Genomic DNA, 24,279 nt, shown 5'->3' on the forward strand with positions numbered 1-24,279 from the left:
GCCCCAGCCAGGGGCTGCAAATGGGCACTGCAGTGATGCTGAAAAGGCAGCCCTGTGTTTGACAGTGGGAGGAATGTGTTGCTGCTTCAGCATCAAAGGCAGTGCTGTGATTTCCCAACCACTAACAAGCCCTGAGGTCACTGATTCACCTCCTCCTGGGCTGGGGTTTGCTGCATCTCTCCTGGATAGAGACTGCCCTGCCAGGCTTGTGCCATGCTGTAATCTAAACCAAGCACAGCCTTGCAAGGACACAGATCACATCTCCCCACAACAGACCCGTGTGATGGACTAAAAACCTCCCTGGCTTTGCTGCTGCTGTGTCACTGCAGTGCCTCCAGTCAGCACAATGTCAATTCACAGGGGAAACTTCCTCAGTGTGTGGGCTTGTCTGGTGGAAGTCTTGATTCAGCAAAATGTGAGCACCTTTCCATGCTTATTACTCAAGACAGTGACTACTGAAGCCAGTTGTTGATAAGGACAAGGTAATTATTAAAAGGAAATATACATTAAAATAAATATAGATGATCCACTCATCAAGGGCATGCATATGTCAACAAAGCAATTCAAAGCAGAGTTTCTCCAAATGGTACAAAGGAAAACCTGCCACATGTGAATCCAGCCATAAAACCTGGGCCTTATCAGACCTGGGAAGGGTGGGATTTTCAAACTATTTCAGCTGCTGCAAATGTGGAAGAGTGCTCAGATCTCTCAGAAAACCCTCCCAGGTACACTCATGCATTCCTAAATCCCTTGTCTCTAAAAGGCCCAAGCTGCTAAATCTCCCTTTGAGAAGTGAAACCAGCACTTGAAGGTCTGGATTTGGTGAAGATAAAGTAAAGCTGAGATTCTCCTGGAGATTTTCTCTAAAGAGTCTTTTATTTTCTCTAAAGAGTCTTTTATTCTCCTTTGGGATAAGACCCAGTGTCTCATGGTCTTTTGATGTTTTCTAATCAAGTTTTTAAGGGAAATGCTAAACACAATTTATCATGTTGTTCAACCCAACCAGTGACAGTGAATCCTTCATGGCATCTTTAAAGTCAGTCCAACTCATTGCAGATGCCAGCCCAGATCTGACAGATTTATCATTTTTGCCAAGCACTTGTCATCCATGGTAGTAATGCCCCCGTTGCTTATATTTAATAACAAACAAATGTTCATGCTGGCATCTTTCAAATTCTCATTATTCTGAATTATCTTCATGGGGTTTGCTGTTGCATCCCTAAGGCACAGCATGGTTTGGGTGAGCTGGCTCCTTGAGTCCCACAGTACAGTCTGATGTCCTAATCAACAAATATTCCTCCAATCCATCACTTTCACATAGAAAATGAAGTTTTCAGCAAACAGAGATACAGCAATCAGGCACAAACATTACCCTTATGAACTTCTGTGTAAACCTGAATGAAATTCTGTCAGCTCAGCTCCCAGGCAATGCCCAAAGGTAGCAGGAGCTCTGAAAGGCTGTTAGAAAGGACCATTTCACAAAATTTCCTGCCCTGCCCTCAAGCACCAGGGCTGTCTTAAAAAAAGAGCTTTTGGCAAGTTCCAGCCAAAATGATGCCAACTTCTTAACAGAACATCCTAAATCTCCAAAAATATCTGAATTTTGAAGTGGAGTTAATTCTCCCATCCTTACAGCACCAGAAGAATGCTGACACAGGCTGTGAATTTGTGAGACAACTTTGTATTTATACTTTTAATTCAAAGTTCTCTGCATGAACAAGATCATAGTAAACTCCTTATCTCTCTAATATTTGCAACCCAATAAGCAGGATTTAAGAGATGTGTGCTTGAATTCATAGATTCACCAGCATGTGGGATAATTGGAGCAATTATGCCAGGCACGAATCGTTTTTTCATCCTTTATCAAGAGCATATAGGAGCACAAAAGAGCATTTCATCATTTCTGTTCCATGGTGAAACTTATCAGCATTAGTAGAAACTTCATACAGAGCAACCAAGATGAAGATAAGACTTGTTTCCCAGGGAAACTAGACAAAATACTTGATCTTTTCTACTATCCAGTTCTATCATAACAACACAACCCTTCCTTCCTTCCTCCCTCCCTCCTCCCTCCCTTTGCCCTGCACTGTTGTCCCTCCCCAAAACTTGTGAAGCTGGAAGATCAAACAGTTTTAATCTGTTCCCACAGTGAAAATAATCTAGGCACAAAAAAAGACAAGCAAAAAAAAAAAAAAAAAAGTTAAACAAAGAAAGCAAGTGGAGGAAAAAGTTCCATTTAAGTGAGTGACCAATTACAGGGAGCAGGACCTGCAGATCTGGGTCCCCATGCAAACCACACTTACCCATGGGAGCCACAGATTTTACATCAGAGCCAGCAAAAGAGTGCAAAAGATCAGAGCCTGTGTGCCCTCCCTCACTTTCAACACTGAGATTTGCAGATGTCCATAGTTAAATTACTAAATCCTCCTAGAACCTCATGGCAATTGAGTATTAACTCCCTTAAGTTCTTTTGAAAAGCTCCAATCAATCCATTTCTAGCCAGTAAAGAAAGTATGAGTTTCAGCAGGAAGTATCAAATTTAAATAGGACATGAGCTAACTAATGAGTTTGACTTATTTGGCACAATATGCTAAACCATGTCTATTAAAATACTATTAAACTATGAGAGCATAAATTATATTAAATCTTGGTATGCCAAGTGGCTGCCACACCATACTGGCTGTCCACAAAGCAGAGGTTTTCTTCCTTTTTTATAACAGAGACTCTTAAGTAGCTCAGATCTGACATTTAGGTTTCATTTTAAAAATAAATAGAAAGGAAAAAAAAAAAGATTAAAAGAGAAATAAATCATCATGGCTAGGAATGGTTTTATCATTTGTCTTTCAAAGAGTAAACTTTTGGAGTTCTCAGCTGCTAGACTAAACCTCTTAGGAAAATTAAGCCTTTTCACTTATTACAAATGACATCCCTCTGGGATCCTGTGTATAAATATATATGTGGAAGGCTTTTCTCAGAAGGAGCAAAGCAATCTTGCCCACCTCCATAGCAAAGGGCAGGCAGACATTTATGATGAATGTTCTTCTCCACCCAATTACAACCTGGCCCAAGCACACAGGGCCAGGGCTGCTCACCTGTGCTGAGACCAGGGGCCACTAATGATCCTTATTTTGGAATTACCTCCATGGCACAGGGCAGCTCAGGGACCTCCTGGCTCCCACAGACAGGGGACACCTCAGCCTTGCCAGGTTTCATTTCATCTGCACTGAACCTAGATTCAGGCAGATTACTTTGTTTTCTAGTGTGAATGTGTTTTTGTTACAAGAAAGTTGGAAGTGATTTTTATAACTGGACTAGATTTTGCCTTGATTTATATAATCAGTGAAATCCCATTGACGTCAATAGAGTTGCCTGGATATAAGAAAGGAGAGACTTTGGCCCTGGTGTTCATGTCATTTGTGGTAATAAAAGGAATGTCCTAAATCTCCTAAAGAGCAATTGGAGACCAAGAGCACAATTGCTTTAACAAGTGTTTCCACTGCTTCTTTACTTGAAATTCACATTAATTTTTTGTTGTTTTTAACCCATTATTTGTTTCCTTAAACCTAGCTGTCACTGCTGCAGAAGATGGAAGTTAGTACAGGAATTCCACAGATCCATTAGATTATGGGAAGCCCAAGACTCCTACATCATTTTTATTTTTACTGGCAATCTTCCAGGACCATCTTCATGATGTGACTTGTATCATACCAGCCTGAGTCCAACAGCTCAAAAGTTGCTCAAGAAAAATAATCAGCTTGGAAATGTGTCTTCTTTGAAAGCACTAGACATTTGAAGTCATAAGACTGTGATACATTCAGACTGTGAATAACATTTTTCTTGGCCTAATGCACATCTCCAACAATGAGTGGCCAAAGCTCTGTGGGGAGGCAGCTGCCAAAGGAAGTGTATTGGTACCTTCCAGAAGAAGTTGCATCAGAGATAGTGTGGAAGTGGTTCATTTCAGAGAACTGAGTGAACTCCCTGGTGCATTGGATGTTCCAAATGCCCCCATGATTTCTCAGAAAGGTCTTACTGTAAATACAGACAGGACCTCTGCCTACAGCAACAGCCATGTGCAAGCAAAGATAAAGTCATAGGCATGATTTACCACCAGGCAGATGCTGCCTCTGAAAGGCAGCCTCATCCACTACAGACTTTTACACTGTAAAATAAGGTTTGCTTTTGTAAATTATAGAAGCAAAAAAAATCCTCATCTATTTAGATAAGGGGCAGTTCATGTGCTATTTCCATGCTCTGCTTATCAGTGTGCCAAAACAAGGTTCTGGGAGGGAAAGACAACTTCACAGACTCAAGTGAAGATTAAATCTCCCACTCTGGATTTCAGTTTTGTGCTCGTGCTGGTAATAGTCTGTGTTTCATCATGGTTATGCTTCTTAATTGGATTTGGTGTCCAGAGGCCATTCCACAATCACTGGACTACAAATCTATTAATCAAAAGCAATTTGTTTTGCATTTGAACTGGTCACCTACAAGAGAAAATTGCTGGGGCTCTACAAAGGCTCCCAGTCCTCCTCCTGAGGCTGGTTCTGGCAGCACCCTGCCACTCCATCTCCCCAGTGCAGGGGCTCAGCACCAATCACTGGCCACCAGAAATGTTTGGTAAACACATCACCTCTAAGCAATACTCTCTGGAGACACAGTAAACGGGAAACAGTAGCTTCAGTAGTACAAATAAAAGCATTTCTAAAATGTAAGATTACAGTTCTTGTTAAATAAAACTTAGGAAAGCAGCCAGCTGGAAATTACTTCATAGACTTACAGTCTCTCACAGTCTGCTCCTGCCCTAGCTCACTCTTCACATCAGCTGTGCTCATCTGCTTTCTAGGAAGTGGTATTTCAAATGCAGGTATTGAAAATCTCAAATACATAACTTGTTCCTCTATCTGTTCCTCTTAAGTAAATTCACCCACTCAATAGAGTTCTTGGGGACTAAAATGGAGCCAGCTATGGAAAGAGAAGGCAGAAAGGAATCAAAATCCATTTAGATGGTTTTCAAGCATGAAAGTTAGGTATCCCAAAAGCATCTAACAACCAGCCATCAAGACTTCAGCATTTTCCAATTCATCTTGGAGTCACCTCAGTGCAAACGACAGGATTTGTGAACAGCAACCCCAGAGTGATAAGAGGAAGCATCTCACCTGCTACCTTGACCTGGGTGGGCCTGCAGGTTCTGCAGGGCAGCACCTGGAACTCCTCTGCCTGGTACATGGAGTAGTCAGTGCTTGCCACCACCAGCCTGTCCCCAGGCTCCCAGGAGCTCACATCATCCGCCAGGTTCAGGATCGTGCTGTTCACGTTGGTGTCAACAGTTACCGTGAGCTTTGGCTTCACTGAAAACCCAACGTGCAAGGGTGGAGAATTCAGTCAGTCTTACCAGAAAAAAACTTGCTCCATCTTTTTTTTCATCTCCCCACCCCCCTCCTTGGAGTGCCACCAAAAACTATGGTTTTCTCATATTAAAAAGAAAAAAAAAAAGTTAACTCCTCCAAACATGTTTTTAACTGGCTTTGGCTTGGCAAGCAAGAAAACAGGAAAGCATTTTTCTTTAGTTGCAGGCAGGTGGATTTTCCACTAACCCCAGGATAAATTTAAATGTAGCTCTTAGTGGCTCATTCTCACCACACCCACTTAGCAGCAGCTCTTGTGGGCGCTGGGTGCTGCTGTTTACAGCAGCCAAGTGGTCTTTAACCAAATGATGGTTTTTTCCAGCAAAACAACAGCCTGCCACCTTTCTTTTCCTGCCAGCACCAAAAATCCTAATGGCCTGTCTTATGACCAGGTTAGGGACAGCAGTGTTGGAATGATGAACTGCAAAAATGAAGTTTAGGTTTCAAACCCTGTTGTCTTCACACGTTCTGATTGACTACTCCTACGTCATCCTGAAATGTTTTTGCAAAAGACAAGGAATTTACAGGAAAGAACTTGCCGAATATTTCCCACAGCCTTGCTGGGTATTTGAAAAACCACCCTGCTGCTTCTGTTAGTGCTCAGGAATTTTTCCTGAGATAAATCTTCAGCCATTCTATCTGACTTTGTGTCCACAGCCCAGCCAAATCTTTAGCTTGGAAAAATCACAGAAGTTGTTCTGGCACCACGAAGGAGCCAGTCATGGGTGGACAGGATTTCTGTTGTTCTCTGTTTGGCTGTCAGTGATGGGGCACATACCAGATTTGCCACACAGGAACCTCACTCTGTAGTTGTGGCAGCCCTCTCCTGTCTGGTGCTTGCCGTGGCACAGGAATTGGTAATCGTGGCCGCCCTTGTAGAAAACCTCGGTGGTTAGATCTGCTCCATCGAGTGTCACTGCCTGGAACAAGGATGGAAATACAGCTCAGGTGCTGCTGTGAGGTGAGGGCATTTCACCAAAACATCTGAGCCATCAGAAGAGGCCTTGGTTTGTTTTGGTGATGGCACAGCCACTGCCTGACAAACCCCTGTGACTGCTCTGCAGCCACTGCCTGGGTGCCCGCCTTCCTCCCTGTCTGTGCTGAGACCACAGGCTGCTTTGGGAGGAGTTTGTGGGCTTCACAAACAGTTGCCTTGGTGCCCTGGATTTGTCTCCTGCCATTGGTTTGAGGGCAGATGGAAACATTGCACAGGGATGCTTGCACCCAGATGAACTCTTGGTTTCAAGCCTCTGCACTCTGCTCATTCCATTGCTTGTGGCCAAGCTCTGTCTGAACCTTGCAGAAAAAGGGGTAGGGGTTTTATTTCTCCATTGCATGGATCAGTCTGTCAAAAAAAACCAAAAAAACCTGAGGGTGCTGCAATGCTGCTGCCTGTTCCAAAAGAAACAAGGAGAAGTGGCCTTTTCTCACAGGCAAGTACCAGCCTGCAGAGCTGCCTTGAGAAAAAAGGCTGTATCATGCCAAGAAGCAGTGAGATATGTAACCTGGTGCTCCTGCTGGGGCAACGTCTCAGGGTCATGTCAAATTTCACATTCTGTCTCTAGAGCTTGTGTTTCTCTTGACCCTTTCACAAAAATGTGGTGCATTGCATCGAGGAATCCAAATACCACCTGCATTTTGGCAAGGCACCAGCAGGAAAGGCATCTTTCAATGGAGGGTCTGATCCTGATTCTCACTCATGCAGGCTTTCCTTATTAATGCATCCACCCTGCTGCTGTGTGTGGGATTAGCACTGTCAGCTGGAGGAATGTGCCTCTGGCTGGGCTGTGCTGCTGTTATTATCATCATATCTGCAATTTTCTCCCATGTTCCAGAGCTGGGGCAGGCCAGCTGCTATAAATCAGCTTCATAAAAGCAATGAGCAGCACCAGATTACACTACCTGAGGATTTGCCCTAAGATCTGCAGGATAAACTGAAAAATTTCTCATTTGTAATATACATGGGGAAAAAAAAAAAGTAAGTTATTTCACAGAAGAGGAAAAGAAAAGGTTTGTTTCTAGAGCAGAAAAATATCTTTTTTCTTTCTGTTTCATCACACATTTTAGAAAGGGATGTATCATAAAAAACATCTGACCCCTGTTTTGAACTAAGTTGTCACTTCTAATACACGTATAAGGAAGCAGAAATGAATGTGGTTTGGTAAGACCTGGCAGAAAATTATAGGGCAGTTTTTTCCTTTCTGTTCAAGTGAGATTTTTTAATAACATCTAGCCCTGGAAATTTTCACTCATGGAGTCAGCATTCCCATTTACTTCAATAGCCACATTCTTGTGAATAAGAACAGCCCCACTGGCTCAGCCTCACACAGATGTGAAGGATTTTACTGTCTTTTCCTAGGCAATGCTTCTGCTATAGTATTTTCAGCAGGTAGACATAAAAAGTATATGGTGAACATATAAAAAAATAGCCTCATCTCTTGCTGGTTTTTTCTGTCCTTAAAGAGTTTTTTTGCAGTGTCAAGAAAGGCATCTGGGTGCTCCTCAGCATGCTGGCCTGGTGATATAATTATAATGCTTAGCTCCAAACAGAATTTAAATTTCTTTCCACAGAGGTAAAACAATTGATTCCAAGAAATGGCTGAAAGCTCACCAATGTTTTTGACAACCTGCTACAGCTGGTAGTTGCACTATTTTGTTACATTTTGTGATTAATTTTTTAGGTAGGGTCCATTCCAGGACCATTAAAACCTTTGAAGTTTTCATGTGCTTGCTCCTTTTAATTTTCCAGCAGGGAACCACATATTTCACGATAGCATCTGTGCTGTCCATGACCCCATCTGTACACCTTTTCATGCCAGGAGCCAGAATTTACTGAAAAGAGCTCAGTTCTATCACATTTGTCTCAGAACAATACAAGACTGTACACAGGATCTTGCTGGTTATGTTGTAGAGTGGTTAAATAATTGGTGTGTTTTATTTAGAAACAAACATTACTGAAAAGCACAATTATTTGGGGGTTCAGTGTCAGTCCAAAGAAGACTTACCCCCCCTCTAAACTGAGTGGTAAGCCTGCCTACCTGGATGTCAATGGGCTGCCTGCAGATTTTGTCAGGATGAGCAGCTTTGAAGTCAGACAGCTTCTCCATGTCCTTGGATCTCGCTTTGTCAGGCTTCTCAAACCACTCTGTCCATTCTACATCTGGAGACAAGTGCAAACAAGTGTAGTCATTTGAAAGTCAAGCTTAATGAATGCAGCAAAAATGCATGAAGCATAATCTGATCTCAGGTATCATTCACAAGTTTCCTCACTGATGATCTGATTCGTGCCTCTTCCTGCCAGTCTGTCAGGATGATGCTTTTAATGATGCTGTGAAGTGCAACCAGCCAAGGGAGAGCAGAGTTATTAACAGCTTCATAACTGGCCTGTGCACTGTAAGCATTATTAATAGATACAGGTTTTGGATCTGTGTCCACCTTAGCTGCCTTCTGATCTTCAGATCAAGTTGCACCAGCTTCTGTGTGTTGTCTGAAACATGGACAGGATGACTGTGCAGTGAAAAGAAGAGGTTGTGTGTGATCCCTGAGCCCACAGGAGATGGAATTTCATACCCAGTGCAGAAAAGGAGAAAGGATCTCAGTTATTCAGAGGGTCCTAGAGTCAACTGGGGGAAGAATCTGTGAGCTCATTAATTGGGTTAATAATGACATAAATAGCAGCTAGCAAGTCCACTCTTCCCAAATGGAAAAGGATTGCAGGAAAAAGGATGATTCACCCTATTTGTCACTGTCTGCCACTGAGTGAAGTAGATCCCAGAGCCCTTACCTTGAACCCACTCGCTCGTTGAAGAGACGTTAAAATGTTCTCCATTCTCAGCTTTGAATAGTTTGAATACTTTGGCCACAGCTGACCCTTTGTGACCTGTTTAAAAACCAAAACATTGGTAAAAGTATTGAAATCAATTGGTGAAATCATTGAATGCAATTGATAAGAGTAAGAACTGAAAATGTAATTGTCTCTGTGCATATTTGCATTTTTTGACTGCATTATTTAAAATTAGCCTTGCAACAACTTCCAGAAAAATTTACTAATCTTGCAATGAGGCTTCAGATACTTTTGTAACTGCATGGATAACGAGGAAGAAAAATCTTCTAAAATCAAGAGAGGATAAAGTCCACAATTAATGAGAAGACAGAGACTCTACTGTGTTCAGCTTGCAAGAAAATGGTTTCACAGGAGGATTTGAGGATGCTAATTCAGGAGACACTGATTAAATTTTCAGCTGATGTGAACTGGATCTGTTCCACAGATTTGTGTCTTAAGAGAGGCAATGTCTGAGCTCAGGGAAGTTACAGATTTACACTGGTGCAGGATCTCACCTTTTATCTAAAGGTTTGGATAACCTAAGCTGTCCCTCACTCAGCTGCTTCAGATGCATTAGTGGGAAGAAGCAATATATAAAGAGAGCATTCAATTAAATATGTCAAACCATCAATTCCTCATAGCTTCAATGTAATGCAGTGGGAAGTAAAAACACTATTGACCAAATTAATCTCAGCTATAACTCCAGTAACTTTCAGAGAACACATCAAGACAGCATTTTGTGCATTAAATACCTTGATATTCAATGTGGTCTTCAACAGAAGAGGAGGGATTTCCTTTAATGGTAATAAAACTCCATGGGTGCCTGGAAAATGAAAATGAGAAATGATCAAGTTATGTCAAGTATGAGATGCATATTTCTTATAGCCCAATGTTCTTAAATTTCTCAGAGGCACCACATTCGAAACAGTAAGATTAGTGTCATAGGCAGCATAATTAAAATTATCTTAACACTCTATATTTCTTCAGTAAATATATCAGAAGAGAAGAAAATTTGAAGACAAATATCCACTTACAACATGCCTTTAACAAGTGTGTTTGTTTATTAAATGAATGTTTAAAGAAACTTGTGTATGACAGACCCAAAAGACACTGGCACCTCCTTGGGGAGCCTTCAAATAAATCTTGTGTGTATATTTATACACTGAATAATATGAAAAGAAACCACTTCTGCTTAAATAAATTTAGCTCATGCTGAAACCTTGTGTGTGATAATTGTCTTTGGAGTGACCCATGAGAATTTGTAATAGACAAACTGGCTGGCAAAGGACAATTAAAAATGCTCAGACAGTCTCTGCATATCTAGTTTCCTTCTTTGAACACTGAACAAGGATAAAGGTTTATGGCTCTGAATTGTCTATTCAAATCTGATCCCATGTCAGAATTCAGTTCATTACCATCTGATGGGCATTGATCAAGTAGGCTCAGTGGCTTTCAGCCACCCTGGAGTGCCCACCTGGATGAGAAATGGAGATAGGAGCTAAAGTGCCTCCCAACCTTGAGGGTGAACCCAATTAGTAGGGGTCAGGGAGGATTTTTATCTTTAAAGAGAAGTAGTTCAGGCTTTTAATGACTAAGGGAATAAAAAATATACTTTTAGGGTGGTAGGGAGACTGTCCTGATTTTAGCAAGAGCTCCCATGGATTAGGTCATGTCTCTATAGTTGTAAATATCTGCTCATTTCAATTGCATCAGGAGTCCTGCAGGTCACCTTACATTGGTTCAAACAAAGTTCCAAACCACTCTGGTTTGGAGCTCCAGAATAAAACACACACAGACATTGGCAGAGGGCCACTAAAGCACACCCAAACCAGAGCTGGGCTTTGCTGGGCTTTGCTGCTCTGGGGCAGCAGGGCAGGCTCAGGTGAGCCCTGGCTGTGCCATGGCCCCAGGGGGGGGGACACTGTCCCAGCAGCGTGTCCCCAGCCCCAGCCCTGGCCAGGCTCAGTGCAAGCTGCCAGCACTGCTGCCTGGGGAGCCTGCCAGCCAGCCAGATGCTCCTGCTGGAAAATCTGCCTGCGTGCCAATTGCCAAAGGCACTGACAGGCTGTGATCTCCATCCAGGGAGAGAAGGGGGATGGGAGCAGGAAGGACACTTTATCACTCAGCAATCAACTTTTTTTTTTACTTTTTTTTTTTTAAATATTATTATTATTATTATTATTATTATTATTATTATTATTATTATTATTATTATTATTATTATTATTATTTTGGCAAAACAAATTCGAAACAAATGACAAAAAATTACCATGCCTCAAAAATAATCTTGAAAATAATTTAAAGAATAAGGAACTATTCACTTCTGCAACTCAAGGCCTGGCCCCGTTTCATGTGTTAAAATACTTGTTTCTCCCAGTTATTTTACCACTAAAAATAGTTTTAAAGTCGTTCAACCCTGACACATAAGGACACATGCAATGTGTTTGGGCTGTATGAAATGAAGAGACCAGGGAGTCCAGAGCCAAACAGGAGATATTTGTGTGGAATTCCAAAGTGTCATCAAGTGCAGAAAGGCTTTCTCTTCATTTATTAGTAAAAGGGGGAAAAAATGGCTCACACTGAAAGACTAAATACTTTTCAGAAAGAAAACAATAGGAGAGGAATGCAAGATTTTCTTTTCATTCCTGATGTTCTGAACTCAGCAAATAGGCAATTCAAAGAGATTCCAGGAGCACAGAAAATTTCTGAATAAATCAGCATTGTGCATCAGCTCTGCTGCAGCAAGGGGGAGTAGCACAACTTTACAATCTGGTTTAATTTGGAGCAACTGGAGATGGACAGGAATTTACCCATTAACCCCAGCCAGAAACCAGCACAATCTATGACTGCATAGCCTGACTCAAGTGGCACCTCACAAAATTCCAAGAAGAAATTTCCTAAGCCTGGGGTTTACACTCTCATTCTCTCAGGGATGCCCGTGGCCAGCCCCAGCCATCATCAGCTGAGCAGGTTTGACAGCCAGGATTCAGCAGGACCAGCCAGCAAACCCCAGTGCTGGGCAGTGAGTGGTGACAGGAGTGTTAGAAAGGAAAACCCATCTGCTCTCCTCAGCCAGAGCCTGCCTTGGCCACGGAGGGTAAAATGTGTACCTGTGTGTGTGATTTTCTCATTCCAAACATTTTTTTTCCTAAGACACTTAAAAAAATTTTCAAAAAGCACCTGTCAAGTGCATACATCCTTATTCTAGTTATAGATGTGTCTGAAACATAAAGCACTGTGTCTAAATCTTGTTGCACTGAAGTGGAAGTTCAATTTGCTTTAGAGGAAAAGCTTGGATACACCTGAAGCTGCCTGTGTTGCACTGTGCCATCAAATTGCCTTTCTAAGTCTGGCCCCAGCTGCCATCCAGACAGTGTGGCTTTTGAGAATTGATGAACTCAAACTCTGAGAACACTCCTAAAAACATGTTCTTTTCAATAATGCACCAGATATTTTTCCACACACCAGAATGCTGGTGGAAGACAGTGTTGACCAATTACTACTTCATTATTTATCCACCTGTCTCTATAATTCATGGAATGCAATTTTGTGGTATTTCAGATAACAACATGGCAAGGATTAGCCTCTTGACTGCAAACAATAGCAACACTGAAAGCCACACTTCCATGGATGAATTTCTGTGGTTTTTAATTTGTAAACATTGATGGCAAAATGATGAGAAGCTTGCATTAGAACACCACAGCAGCATAAAAAAATCAAGTGCATTTTACTTTTATAAGCATATGCAAAAACGATCAATTCCTTCCTGTAGCACAGTCGGGGGAAAAAATGCATAATGTTCAAAAGTCATGTTCTGTTTCCCTAATTCCAGCATTTGGAAAAAAAAAAAGAAAAAAAAAAAACAGCAGGCTGCTGGGCTCTAATATGGGGTCTAGATTTGAGAGCAAGAATTGCACTGAAGGAGATAACCTGGTTTTGGAGACCATTTCTGCCCTCCTTGTTGATTCTTTGAAATGTGTTGTCTGGTGCCCAGGAGCCCCTGTAACATGTGACACAACCTCTTCATCAACCACCCCAGATCTTGCTCCATCTGTGTGTGCCCAGCTGACAGATGTCTCTTTCCACAAACTGCTGTATTGTAGCACTTCTCCCTACAAGGCAGATTCTGTGTGTGTGTGTGTGTGTGTGTGTGTTCTGCAGACACCCTCTTAGTGCCTCATAAAAAAAAGCCTACATAAATTCAGATAAACACAAAAAATATAATGGCTACAGTTGGGTAAATAGCAAGTATTCTCAACAGTGTGTGTGCCAACACAGACACTGTTTTGGCCACAGAAATATTTACAGTCCACACCATAAATCTGTGTTTGCTAAATTTCTGTGCTGCACAAGTCCCCAGACCTGTACTGGACAAGCTGAGCAATGTGCTGTGAGTGTGTATGTGTGTGTGTAGCCAGGGCTGCACAGCAATTATTGTACCCTCCTTAACTCTCAGCCCATCTAATCCTCTGTGTATGTATAAATATGCTTCTTCAATCTTTGGGGGATGGCTTGAAAATAAGTTGGAATAAGCAACCTGTGGGAACAATATCTTGGAAAACCAAATTTTTAATGTGACTCATATGCTATTCCTCAATCTGCTAATAAAAATACCCAATATAGACTCTGAGTGCATCTGAAACTACCTAATTAACTGCTAAAACTCTACATTGAGAGGCTTCCCTCTTTTTTAAATTTTTTTTTCCCATGTGAAAGAACTTTGTGACTTTGAAAGAGTGGAACTATTTGGACATCTCAGGAACATAATAAAGCCTCTGTGCTGGGAGAACTGGCAGGGCTGGTACATACCTAAACCCAAGGTGGAGGAAATGCTTGCTGCCCAGCTTGGTCATTGCTTTCCTGGCCAAGTCATCCAAGTTTCTGGATCCTTCATCATTCACTGCGACCGACAGGATCATGCCATTTGCAACTTTACCCAAATACTGAGCCAGGCGGACACTTTCCTCTTTTGCTCTGTAGGTATCAAACCTGAAATGATAAAAAACACCCATAAACATTTACTGCAGTGATCACCTCATCCTCAAGCAAGTACTATAAAGAAAGTGCTCTTTGGTATTGCTCACTGTAATGTTACCCTGCTGCAAAAGCACTTGTCTAGCAGGGGGTGTTAGGGGGTTCTGTTAAGCCAAATTGATTAAACTCAATTTAACAAATGCGAGGTACAGCACTGCTCAGTCTGTGGTTTTGGAGATTGCTGGTCTGGCAGAAATTGTACAGATGTTCAATAACACCCATTTGAGCAGGATGCTGAAATGTGTGTGTGTTTGAGCTTGCTGAGCTGCTGCCCCAGCCTGTTCCAAAGACCCTCCCAGCCAGGCAGCAGCAGGTCACTCACCGGTCCGAGTGCACAACTGCCCCCGTCCTTGGGTCAATGACGTGGACAATGACACCCCGGTGGCCCCAGCTCCTCTCAAAGTAATAGCCACCTTCTTCCATGCCACCAGGATGAAGAGTCTTGTTTAGGAAAGTCCAGGACAGCTTTTTCTTTCCATGGATCTCCAGAGTGCCACCTTTGCTGACTCCAATGTACTTCTGCCCAAAGTAGGGGTTTGGCTGGCTGCCGTCATCCGCTCTGGAGCAGGGAGGAAAGGGAGCAGCTTTGGGTTTGTGTCTGAGTCAAGGAACCTCTCTCCTTGTGCTCCTGTGACCCAGGGTGAGAAGACTCATGATTTCAGCTACTCCAAGAATCAAGAGCTGCCCACGTTTTACAGAAAATAAATTATTTTAAAAATGGTAGCAGCTACCAAAGACCAAAAGCAATCTGGAACACAGCTTATACATGTTATATTCATTATATCCAGGCCAGAGGAGGCCTGGAGCCCAGACTGAATGCCACATCTGTGTTTTTGAATTCTGGAGGCAGGCAAGACCCTAACCAGGAGCTAAGAGGTCCAGTGGTTGTTAAATATGAATTCACCATCCTTGAAATTTTGAGAGATCCTGTACCAATCTGCAAGACATAAATGTGTTATCCTTCAGCTCACAAGTCCCATAGAGAAAGAAATGATGATTAGAGAGGAGAACTTTCAGACAAAAATAGCTCCTCAGGTTTTAAGCCTATCCTGGAAAATCAGTTTGAGTTTGGGAAGGTGCATGCTGATTTCTCTGGCATGCCCAAAAACCCCAGTGTTCATATCCCAGAAGAAGAGAAAAAAACCCAAACCTGCACCAATTTTTGTGGGCCACTTAAATTATTTAAAAAGTTACTGAACTTTCCACAGAGCACAGAGAACATACAATTTTAAAGAACATTTTCATTCCCTGATCTGGAAGAGAGGTGCCAGCAGGTTCTAAGGAGTTTTTTATCATGCATACATACCGCCCATATAAGATGATAACCACATTGCCTTGGTAAGGGCACAGCTCACTGCCAATGTGCAACTCTCCATCATTTTCAATCAGTATGTGTCTTGTACGCAGGATGATGGGCTGCACATCATCTTTGATGACCAGTTTCCCTAGGTGGAGAAGGTTATGACATTTGCTTTATCACACAGCAGCTCATGTGAGGTTGTGGTGTCATTGTGCTAAACCCAATGCTGGGCTGTCATCTCAGCCTTTCAAAAATTCTGCTCATGCACCCCAAAAGAGCTCTCGATATAAATCATGAAAACATTGGGTTTTTCTCAGTTCAGTTCTTGAAGAGTGCAATTAAGATTTACGTGGAAGAGGACCCATTCCAAACTGAGACAGAAATTTAGAGTTCAGATGAATAAAAGCTATTCATGCCAGCAACACTCTGGCTCTGTCCTTGGGCACAAAGAGGGACATAAACATTGCCATGTCCTGAGGCCCTGATAACACAGCTACATGCTATCAGTGGTTTGCTAAAAAAATGTTTTTGAAGCAAATCACAGAAGTAGAACTGATCATTACACAGAGCTACTTGTGTAAATTCTCCAGACAGGACAGAAAACAGGCTGGGTACAATGGCTGAAGAATCTCAGCTCCTCAGCTGCCCCCCAGCCTTGTACTGAGTAAAGCTGTGTTTGCTCAGTAGCCACTCACTTCTCAGCAAGAAACTCTCCCAGCATGATTTAAAGAGCAGACAGCACCCAGCCTTGCCAGCAGCACGTTTTACCTCCATCAGTGATGTGGATAGAGTGGACAGTGGCAGAAGAAGAGAGGAGCAGCTTCCTGCCACTGCGGATCTCAACGCGGTTTTCCTCGTCCTGGCCTGGGTTCCAGATTTCTAACTCAGGATCTCTGTCAGGACATGTGACAGCAGCTGCTGCTGGGCAAGGATGGAGAGGGAGGACAATCAGGGTTTGTTTGGTGTGAGACAGAAAGCTCTGCACCTGGGCATCTCCACAGTATCACCCAGCATCTCGCCCTTGGCTGCCTCCCTGCTCAGCACAGCAGGGCATGTGTGGGTCACCACCAAAAGAAAACAAACAGCTTCAGCTGGATGGCTTTCTGTTTTCTGGAAGAATGGAAAAACCCACTGCAAAGGAGCCTCGCAGAGGATGCAATTTCTAGAAAACTACTGAACAGGGACTTTAACTGAGCCCTTCCTGCAGTGACATTTAGCTCTGTTCATGCCACCTAGACACAAAGCCCAGGGAAGGTATTGATAAAAGGATAACACAACTATGCCTTTTAAAATGCCCCAAATTACCTGTTTTGTTTAATATAAAGATGTTGAAATATGTTTGCATTATATATTTTCACTGGAGATAGAAAGAAAAAGAGATCAAACTAACATAGAAACACCCAGTGATTGCCAGTATATCCAGTGACAGAGAGCAACAGCTCTGAGCTTTTCCAGGCAGAAGCAATAAGGATTCATTCACTTTGGGATCACCCATCTCCAGTCTCTACACACAAATCTGATGAGGGGCTGCCATGACGTGTTAGTCTGAACAGCTCTCATGCCACATCCAAGAGTCTCATGTTGCAGCTATTTATTTAAGATAAAATATTTCCCTGATACAACCTCAGCTGATATGTGAGCCTCATGTCTCACTCTAATCAACTAAACTGTGAGTGAGTCTCACGTGTGATGCATATTTTCTGAGGGTAGAACCCTTTCTAATCCTAGGAAGCTGAGGTCAGTGGAAGTTTGAACAATGAGCCCTTTGCCTTCAGAAAGGGCTGGGAGTTCTCACCAGCTTTGCAATTTTTATCCCTTAAAATAAAAACACCATGGAGAAAAGTACAGGAGCAACAAATCAATGATGATGAGCATGGAAAAACACCTTGACCTCAGCAGGATTATGTCTCTGGAGCTTGGTACAGTAGAGTTGGGTGGGTTTTGCCCCACAGATACTGATGCCTCCAGGTAATGGAAAACACAATGATGTGAATCCAAGCAAGGAAACATTTCCTGGTACTGGTGCAGTCCATGGGCAGTTGTTCTGTGCTGCCACTGTGGAACTTGAAGGACATCTGTAATTCCACTACAACAGGAACAAAACCTGTCCATCTGCATTCAGTTTCCCCTCACATTCCTCCACCAGCTTCATATCTTAAGAAAACAATAGAATTGGACCAGCCATGGCTTTAAAGTCTCCAGAGCCCCAATAAATACCAATTTTCAAGATGAGCAAAGGGTGTTTCATGTGGGCTGCATAGACCTTGTCTCTCTGCAAACTTTTCTCATATCCATGAAGTAAATCAGAGAGGGCCAATAATCTACCAGGCAGCAAGTCAGATACAGATTAACATCCAGGACCTGATTTTGGTACCACTGTGCCAGCTGGAAGCTGAAATTGTATTAGTAATGTCAGAGGCACTCTCTCTGATTTACAGTAATTGAGAAAAATAAGGAGGTGTTTCTAGGTTCCTACCAGAAGCCACACAGGATTAATAAAAGTTAGAAAAGATAAATATTTCAGACGGGGAATGGGGCTTGCATTCTAAATAGATGTTCAAATATAACTGCAATACACACTGACAACAATATTTATTTTCTTTTTTTAAAGAGGTGTTATTTTCCTGAGAATAAGGACAATAGAAACATTTGCTCATGATGAGAAGTGATGTAAAACCAAAAGAATGAATTCAAATGTAAAGGTATAATTTATCAATTATACCTTAATTAATTGATTTAAATGTAAAGGATAAAAATCTTGTTCATTTTTCCATTTTCTTGAATATGCTACTACACAAGGAGCTTCCTGCAGTCTCAAAAGATTACTTGTGCCCCTAAATTCATTATTTTGAGACAGAGGGGCTCACAGGGAAGCCTAAGGGGAAATCAAGAGGAATTTAGGCTGTTGTTTGGGATGAAAAGCATCAAAAGCCAACAAACCAGAAGCAGAGGGCCCAAATTCCCATTGTCATTAACCAATTTGTACCAGGAGCTTTGCACACCACCAGCATCTGCTGTGCCAATGACACCATCAGGCTGAGCATCTTCTGCCAGCTGGTCCAGTTACCTTGACAGCTTGGTTATTACTTTCATTGTCATCTTTTAAATGAAAGTGCAAATTCTGCCCAGCACAAGGAATTGACTGAATGTTTGCTTCTTGACCAAAAGGGCCTGAGCATGACAATGAGAGGTTGCTTCATGCAGCTGCAGTGTTTGGGGCAAGACATATGGGCTCTTTGTTTCAAACAAATACAAACCTCCAGATTAGCTGTGTAAGGAATATGTAAATCAAGCTCCCCTTTCCCCCTTCCCTGAACTGCTTAGTAAAAGAACTGCTTGGAAGAGACAAAACCCAAGGGACAGGGATGTCCCAGGCCAGAGCTTTTTGCTCTCCACATCTGGGCTTGAGGAATGCAGGAAAGTGCTCTCCTCCACCTCCCTCAGCCACAGCTATTAGGACCTGAGGTTTCTTTTGCTATTTCTTTGTGGCAGTTTTGTTGGGTTTGTGTTTGGTTTAAGAATCTGTGGCTGAATCTGAGGGATCACTGAGGGTACTTTCACCTGCTCAGAAATTTCAGTCTTTGCCACTCCAGCTGCCTTTGATTGGGAATATTGGCACACCAGAAAACTGCTTTTCTCCTGAGATTTTTGCTCCGTCCTTGCCTCTTTTTGTACAAAGAGTGAAAAGCTGGTCATATTAAAAATAGCATTACAAACCATACCCTTTTTCCCCATGGCAAGAAAACTTACCTGTGCTTACTGAAGAGACTACAAACAGAAAAAACCCCAAACTTCCAGCCAGATACTTGGAGGTATGTAGAGCCATTCTTCAGGATTTTCAACTCTCTGTATGGATAACTGTGAAAAAAGAATACCAAGAAAATGTCACCTTTTTTTTTTTCCCCAGCTCGTTCACTGCACATAAAAAAAAAACAAAAAAAAGAGGTTAAATCCAGCTTTATGCCAGACCACATCCACTCCTGTTCAGCTCAAGGGCTGAAAACACCTTTGCACTGATTGAGGAGCAGCCTGCACAGAGCAAGGAGCCGTGGGCAGCTCCTCACCCTTTGTTTGGTTTGGGATAAACCCACTCGGGAATCCAAATAGACACTCAGGAAGCAGCCACCAGCTGTAACCAAAAACGCCTGAGGAATGTGGCACAAACACATCCAGTGTCAGGACTCTCCAGGGCTGCAAACTCACATGTGCTAAAAAGTAATGAAACACAACAGAGGAGGCGTTTGCAGAGTGACAGATTTTCACGGAATAACCTTTCCCTGGCACCTCTCTCCCCCCGAAATACCCACACATTTTTAGCAATGGTGTTTTGTGTAACCCCCAGATAAACTGTACTCACACTTCCAACCTGAAGCAGGCAGTTTCTTAGATTTCAGATCTAAGAAAATATTGTCTATTTGGTGTGCCAGCTCAGAATTTTCTTGCAAAGCCAAAAGCTGCTTTTGAAACCAGTCTACCCAATGCTGTTTTTGTTTCTTCCGTAGCCAACCCCCAGCAAAAACAAACAAGCAGTGTCATGAAAGTCAAAGTTAGAATTAATGTGATTCTCTCTGGTCTCCAGTGATTGATTCTGCAGCTCTGCCCCGGGCTCATGACAATTTATTGACGTGTATTCACAGGGAGGCAAGGACACCCACTTCTGTATTCATAAGGCACTGTTTAAAATTCATATGTAGTCCTTGGAGTCTTTAAGTTTTATCATATAAGCCAGTGTCTGGGGAATATCAAAGACATTTATTTGTAGCTGTCATGTCTCATCCCACTGATGAAACAAGATAAATGTATGCATCACACAGTTTAATTCAACACAAAGAAAAAAATAAGCACTGAAAAACAATTCCAAGGTACCCCGATTGTTTAGGGCAAAAACACATGTTATTTTTCATGTCACTTGTTCATATAAGCTCAACAACAACAAAAACACAAGAAAAAGAATGGAAGAAGCCAGGATTTATTCTGGAGCAAATTTTGTGGTCTGTTTGTGAAACACATCTGTACTGCTCGTAAAGGTGGCACAGCTCAAAGCACAATGATAGGTTCAAAACACATGTAATCCAATGATAGCATTAAAAATAGCATTAGGCCCAGATTTTGCAGGAAATATTTTGCCAGAGAAATGTTTGTTTGCCTTGGTATAATGTATTTGATAGCCCTGAGCTCTGGAAACAGCCTAGACTCAGGGCTTGGTAGAGTGTATCAGGTGCTGAAATGCTGTTAGAGAGCAGTGGAGGAGAGGAATGCACTTAGCAACGCTATAACTTGAATGATATACATTATCAGAGAGCAGGGCCGTCACCATGGAATTTGTGCCAGAGCCAGGCTGCACGTGTCTGACATTTTAACAGCATTAACCACCAACATTGGATAAGCCAGAGCTCTTTCAAAGAAATATTATGAGAAGTACACCCCAAGTACAGCAGTCACCATTAAAATGCCAGGATTTATTAGTGATTATTATGCAGCCTGATCTGCAGAGCCAGGCATTAGGCTCTGCTGTAATGATTGAGGAAGAACTAAACAAGAGGTAATACCACAGGATGGTCTTTGCAGATAAACAGCATTTCTCAGGGTGTGGACACAACTGGGTGTTAGTGCTCCATAAAGCCAGATTCCAACCAGTGAGCCTTTGGTCATAAAATACATTCAGATGATAATAAGAGTTCACAGTAATAAAAAGAAGGGACTGGTTTTTGACAGTGGCATGCATTTTCTTTACTATTGCTGTGTAGGTAGCAAAGAAATGTCTTTGTTCTGGCCCATTAGAAGCTCAGAGGAGCATCTCTGATCTGTCCAGCTCATGACCTTACCTCTGACACAAACCTGTAGGAAACTACATCAAGAAATTTCTCAGTCTTTGCTTTCTTTAGAGCCAAGAACTGCACAGTACTTACCACCAGGTTGTGCAAAATGGCTTCTGGTTTTATATCCCCTGTTACTGCTTCCCTGATTGCATCCATCCTCGTCAGCAGAGATCAAAACAAGCAATCAGACACTGGGAAGACATGTCATTTGCAGAGGCATCAGTTGTATGCCAGGGCTCCAGTGTTTTTGCAGTGTCTGATGTGCCACAGTCCAAAGAAAATCCTGCTTATTTTGTGACTGAGGTCGGGTGTTTGACTCGGCTCGCACCGAGCCCGAGTTCATGGCAGAGCTAGTATTAACTGGCACTTGGCTTGGAAAGGCTGGGAGCCAAGAGAGCCAAGAGGATCTGACTCCTCTGATTCAGCTCTGACTAACACCAGGCTGGAAAAATGCTGCTTGGAGGATAATCTCAGGAATTTTCCTTCAAAACTCCCCATTAAGCATCTTTCCCAAATACTGGGCGCAAGCAGCAGCATGTCTGGTTTGATTGTTCAGTACAAGAGGAAGAGATAGTGCCTCTGCTGATGGCTGTGTGGTGCTGGAGCAGGCTCAGCAGCAGCTCTGTCCTGCCAGGCAGCGTTTCCTCACTCAGCTCTGGGATACAGCTCACGCCGCATCCTTGAACGGGCGCCACGTGGCTGACTCCAGCTCTGATGTAACCACCAGTGTCAACAAATCTCCCTGCAGATTCCAGCACAGGGGCCATGCAAGTGGCTGCCTAAGCCTATCATCTCCAGCCTTTCTCAAATCCCATCTGGGACTTCTCTCTTGGGTGAGAAAAGCTTTTATATCTAGCCATTAAAAGCTGCCTGGCAATGGCAAATGGGACTCATATCCTTGGATCTGGCAAGGCAGGCTCTCTGAAATGATTCCCAGCTGCTGAACCTTTCCAAAAAGTGAACAATAGCAGCAGACAATGCTAAAAGTAGATGCAGGAAACCATTAGTCCTCAGCTGGCTGCTCCCACAGGTGTCAGCAGTGATGCTGTACTAGAAAGCACACTACAGAGGAATCCCTATCCACCACCCTTCCCACGGGTTTAATGCTGGAGGCAACATTCTGCAGACAGTTCTGAGAACAGAACAGTGAAGGAATGCTCTGAGGAAGCTGGATGGTCACAGGTCTTGTGGTGGGGTCACACAGACACCCTGAACCTGAAGGGTCAGGGAGGAGGCACCACCTGAACCTGAATGTTTCAGTCATTCAGAAGCACATACCATGACTCACCCCCTTGAGCAACTCTGGGCCAACCACCCAAACCTGGCAACAAAATTTTTAAAAGTTATTCACAATACTGACTGTTTAGAAGTGCTTTTTAAGACTGGTTCTTTGGAGGAAGCACCTTCAGCTTCTGCTGGAGGCAGCTCCTTTCAGTATGTCAAGCAGGGCATAATAGAATCATTCACTAGCCATTAAAAATGAGGCAAGGAAAAAACCCATTAAAAATTAGGCAAGGAAAAAAGCAGCAGCTACCTGATTTCTCCTGAAAAAGATGTCAAACAGGGGCAGCAAACCATGTGGCTTCTGCTGCCCAGTGAAAGAGACCACCAACCTGCATGGGGGCAAAGTGGGGATCCAGCATCATCCCCAGACAACAGGGAAAGCTCACAGGGAAAAGGCACCTTTTAGTCTGATGGGGAGTGAACTCTCAGAAGACACTAAATTTCCCAGGTGCTTGGGATGACCTGTGAGTAAAACCTTTGTTCCCTGCACAGGAGATGCTCTCAGACCCTGCTGGGTCAGTGGGGCACCAGTTGCTGCTGAGGCTGCAGCAGCTTGGCAGAGAGGTTTGAAGCCTTGCTGCATCTTTCCTCATGCATATGCAGGGAGGCCAACATCGATTTGGAAGCTGATCCTGAGAAAGGGAGAAGCTGTTTCATTAACACCTCTGCTCCCTCCTTGCTGACACTGCAGGTCCCCCCGCCCTGCCCATGGAATTTTGCATTTTAGCCCCGGCTGGGAAGATGGATTTGAGGTGCACGTTTGCTTTTCTGACCTGAGAACATGCCAGCCCTTGCTACAGTGACATACAGAGAGGATTTTCACACACCCAGCCACAGGCACAGCTAAAGCCTTCAGAAAATAAACACGAATTTCTGGGGATTGCTAATGGAAATGCTGTTCAGTCCCAGTGCATGGCAGAGCATAGCTGCCTCTGCTCCACATCTTTTTCTTGTGCTTGCCACCCACACATCAGCTGCTCGTTTTTACTAGCAAGAGGAGGAGGATTAAGCTCAGGAACAGACTTTAATTCTCAATGAATCAATACTGGAGTCAAAAGCAACATTCTGACTGTTTTCCCAGTGAACCTTGGTTTCTTATAAATCTATCTAACAACTTTCCCAACAAGAAGCTCACATATTCTGTATAAACATCACTGCAATTTCCTTGGTACCTGATGTCCATAAAAATAGATTCTCAATGAGAAGCAGGAGTTAGAGGAAATTTTTGCAATTAATAAATTAAAGAAAACTAAGGTGTTTGCTAATTTGTTGTAATATTGGCAAACTATTTTGAGACAGATATAAAAGGGGAAAAGTTGGAGGTTTAAAGCTATACTTTTTTCAAGAGTTTACTTTTTTTCTTTTTTTTTTTTTTAACAGAGGCTTACAGACTTTGAAGAGGAAAGGAAGCAATTTTTGGCTCTGTTTAAGCAAAATCATATGCAATTCCCATCACTCCATCCATCCTAGGCTGACTGACTCCCAACCTCACATGCTTTCAAAGTGCCCAGCATTTCACTGAATTAAACCCTCCTCCTCCACACACAGTTTCCAAAGCACCAGAGCAGTGGGAAGCTGAGGCTCAGGGTGCACTGACTCTGCTGTGCCTGC

At 42.8% G+C, this 24,279-nt stretch overlaps 1 protein-coding gene across 2 annotated transcripts in view; it reads right to left on the bottom strand.

Annotated features, from left to right (window-relative positions):
• The window catches only part of CEMIP (cell migration inducing hyaluronidase 1), a 99,653-nt gene that overhangs the window by 30,237 nt on the left and 45,137 nt on the right, over positions 1–24,279 (bottom strand). Inside the window, exons 2-11 of one of the 2 annotated variants that reach the window (XM_056499932.1) lie at positions 19,316–19,423; positions 16,334–16,483; positions 15,572–15,710; positions 14,588–14,824; positions 14,041–14,220; positions 9,984–10,054; positions 9,193–9,288; positions 8,447–8,568; positions 6,187–6,328; positions 5,160–5,351 (exon numbers count right to left, since the gene is read on the bottom strand). In XM_056499932.1, coding sequence (XP_056355907.1) covers positions 5,160–5,351; positions 6,187–6,328; positions 8,447–8,568; positions 9,193–9,288; positions 9,984–10,054; positions 14,041–14,220; positions 14,588–14,824; positions 15,572–15,710; positions 16,334–16,483; positions 19,316–19,391 — 1,405 coding nt within the window. In that variant the 5' untranslated portion in view covers positions 19,392–19,423. Of the gene's footprint in view, positions 1–5,159; positions 5,352–6,186; positions 6,329–8,446; positions 8,569–9,192; positions 9,289–9,983; positions 10,055–14,040; positions 14,221–14,587; positions 14,825–15,571; positions 15,711–16,333; positions 16,487–19,315; positions 19,424–24,279 lie in introns of both variants that reach the window. The other variant, XM_056499931.1, reaches the window with a different exon arrangement.

The sequence above is a fragment of the Oenanthe melanoleuca genome, chromosome 10 (genome assembly GCF_029582105.1).
Source record: "Oenanthe melanoleuca isolate GR-GAL-2019-014 chromosome 10, OMel1.0, whole genome shotgun sequence".
In the NCBI taxonomy this organism is placed as follows: Eukaryota; Metazoa; Chordata; class Aves; order Passeriformes; family Muscicapidae; genus Oenanthe; species Oenanthe melanoleuca.